Here is a 1,147-nt window from a genome sequence, read left to right on the forward strand (position 1 = left end):
AAGTCTTATTTGAGAGGTTCTATAATTTTTTTAAAATTTGATAATTTGGCAGAAGTGGTTGATGCGGCAAAGGATGTTGAGACGGAGAGAATAGATTTCAGGACTTCCAGGTCTAACAGTGGTAGTAAGAGGAATAGGGATGATCAGGGTTTTATACAGGATAGACAGTGGTATGGAGGTCAGAGTGGTTAGCATGTACGATGGCGCGAACATAATCAAAATAGGGGTGGTCAGTCATTCCATGGCCGAAATAAGTATGTTGGTCAGAATCAGCAGTTTCAGCGACAGAAGTAGCTTAGACAATGGCAGAATCATCAACAGGGGCATAGCCGTTACTCAGTGTATGGGGGAAACCCCAATATGATTCCAGTGGCTCCTTGTGCTACATGTGGTGGACATCATCCAGGTAGAGCTTGTTACAGACAAACCGAGGCTTGTTTCTTGTATAGTAGCATGTCCCATAGGGCAAAGGATTGTACAGTGTCACGCAACACTGGTGGGGGAGAAGCTGGCGGTGGTAGTGGCAGTGGCAGTCAACAGAATCCTACAGCCAGAGTGTTTGCATTGAATGCAAATCAGGCAGTAGCTAATTCAGGTACCATTTCGAGAACACTTCTTGTTGGTAGACGTGATGCTTATGTGTTATTTGATACTGGTTTGACCCATTTTGTTGTGTCTTTATCATTTGTTCGTCATCTTGGCATTGCACCTTCATTATTATGTCCTCGTATGTCTATTTCTACCCTGATGGGGAATTCTGTTATTATATCTGATGTATATCGAGAGTGTCTGATAGATGTTGGATATAAAAATTGTATGGTTAACTTGCTTCCAATGGAGACGCATGACTTTGACATTATATTGGGCATGGATTGGTTGAGTGAACATCGTGCCACAATTGATTGTCAAGGAAAAAATGGTGATCTTTGGGGATGCTGATAAACCAAAATTTATATACCAAGGGTCCCAGCTGAAAGGGGAGGTTAATTAATATATGCTCTAAAGGTGAGCAAACTTTTATCTAAGGGTTGTGATGGCCACCTTGCTTTCGTGAAGGATACATCAAAGAATGAGCTTTGCATCGAGGATTATCTAGTTTTGAGGGAGTATGAAGATGTGTTCCTCGATGAGCTACCAGGTTTGCCAC

General features: G+C 42.1%; 1 protein-coding gene across 1 annotated transcript; it reads left to right on the forward strand.

The window, feature by feature from the left end:
- Window positions 1–360: 360 nt before the first annotated feature.
- LOC141700602 (uncharacterized) lies at window positions 361–939 on the forward strand. Its single transcript, XM_074504308.1, has one exon. It carries the CDS (start codon window positions 361–363, stop codon window positions 937–939), a length of 579 nt encoding a protein of 192 aa, XP_074360409.1.
- The last annotated feature ends 208 nt before the right edge of the window (window positions 940–1,147 follow it).

This window comes from Apium graveolens, chromosome 2 (genome assembly GCF_009905375.1).
Source record: "Apium graveolens cultivar Ventura chromosome 2, ASM990537v1, whole genome shotgun sequence".
Lineage (NCBI taxonomy): Eukaryota > Viridiplantae > Streptophyta > Magnoliopsida > Apiales > Apiaceae > Apium > Apium graveolens.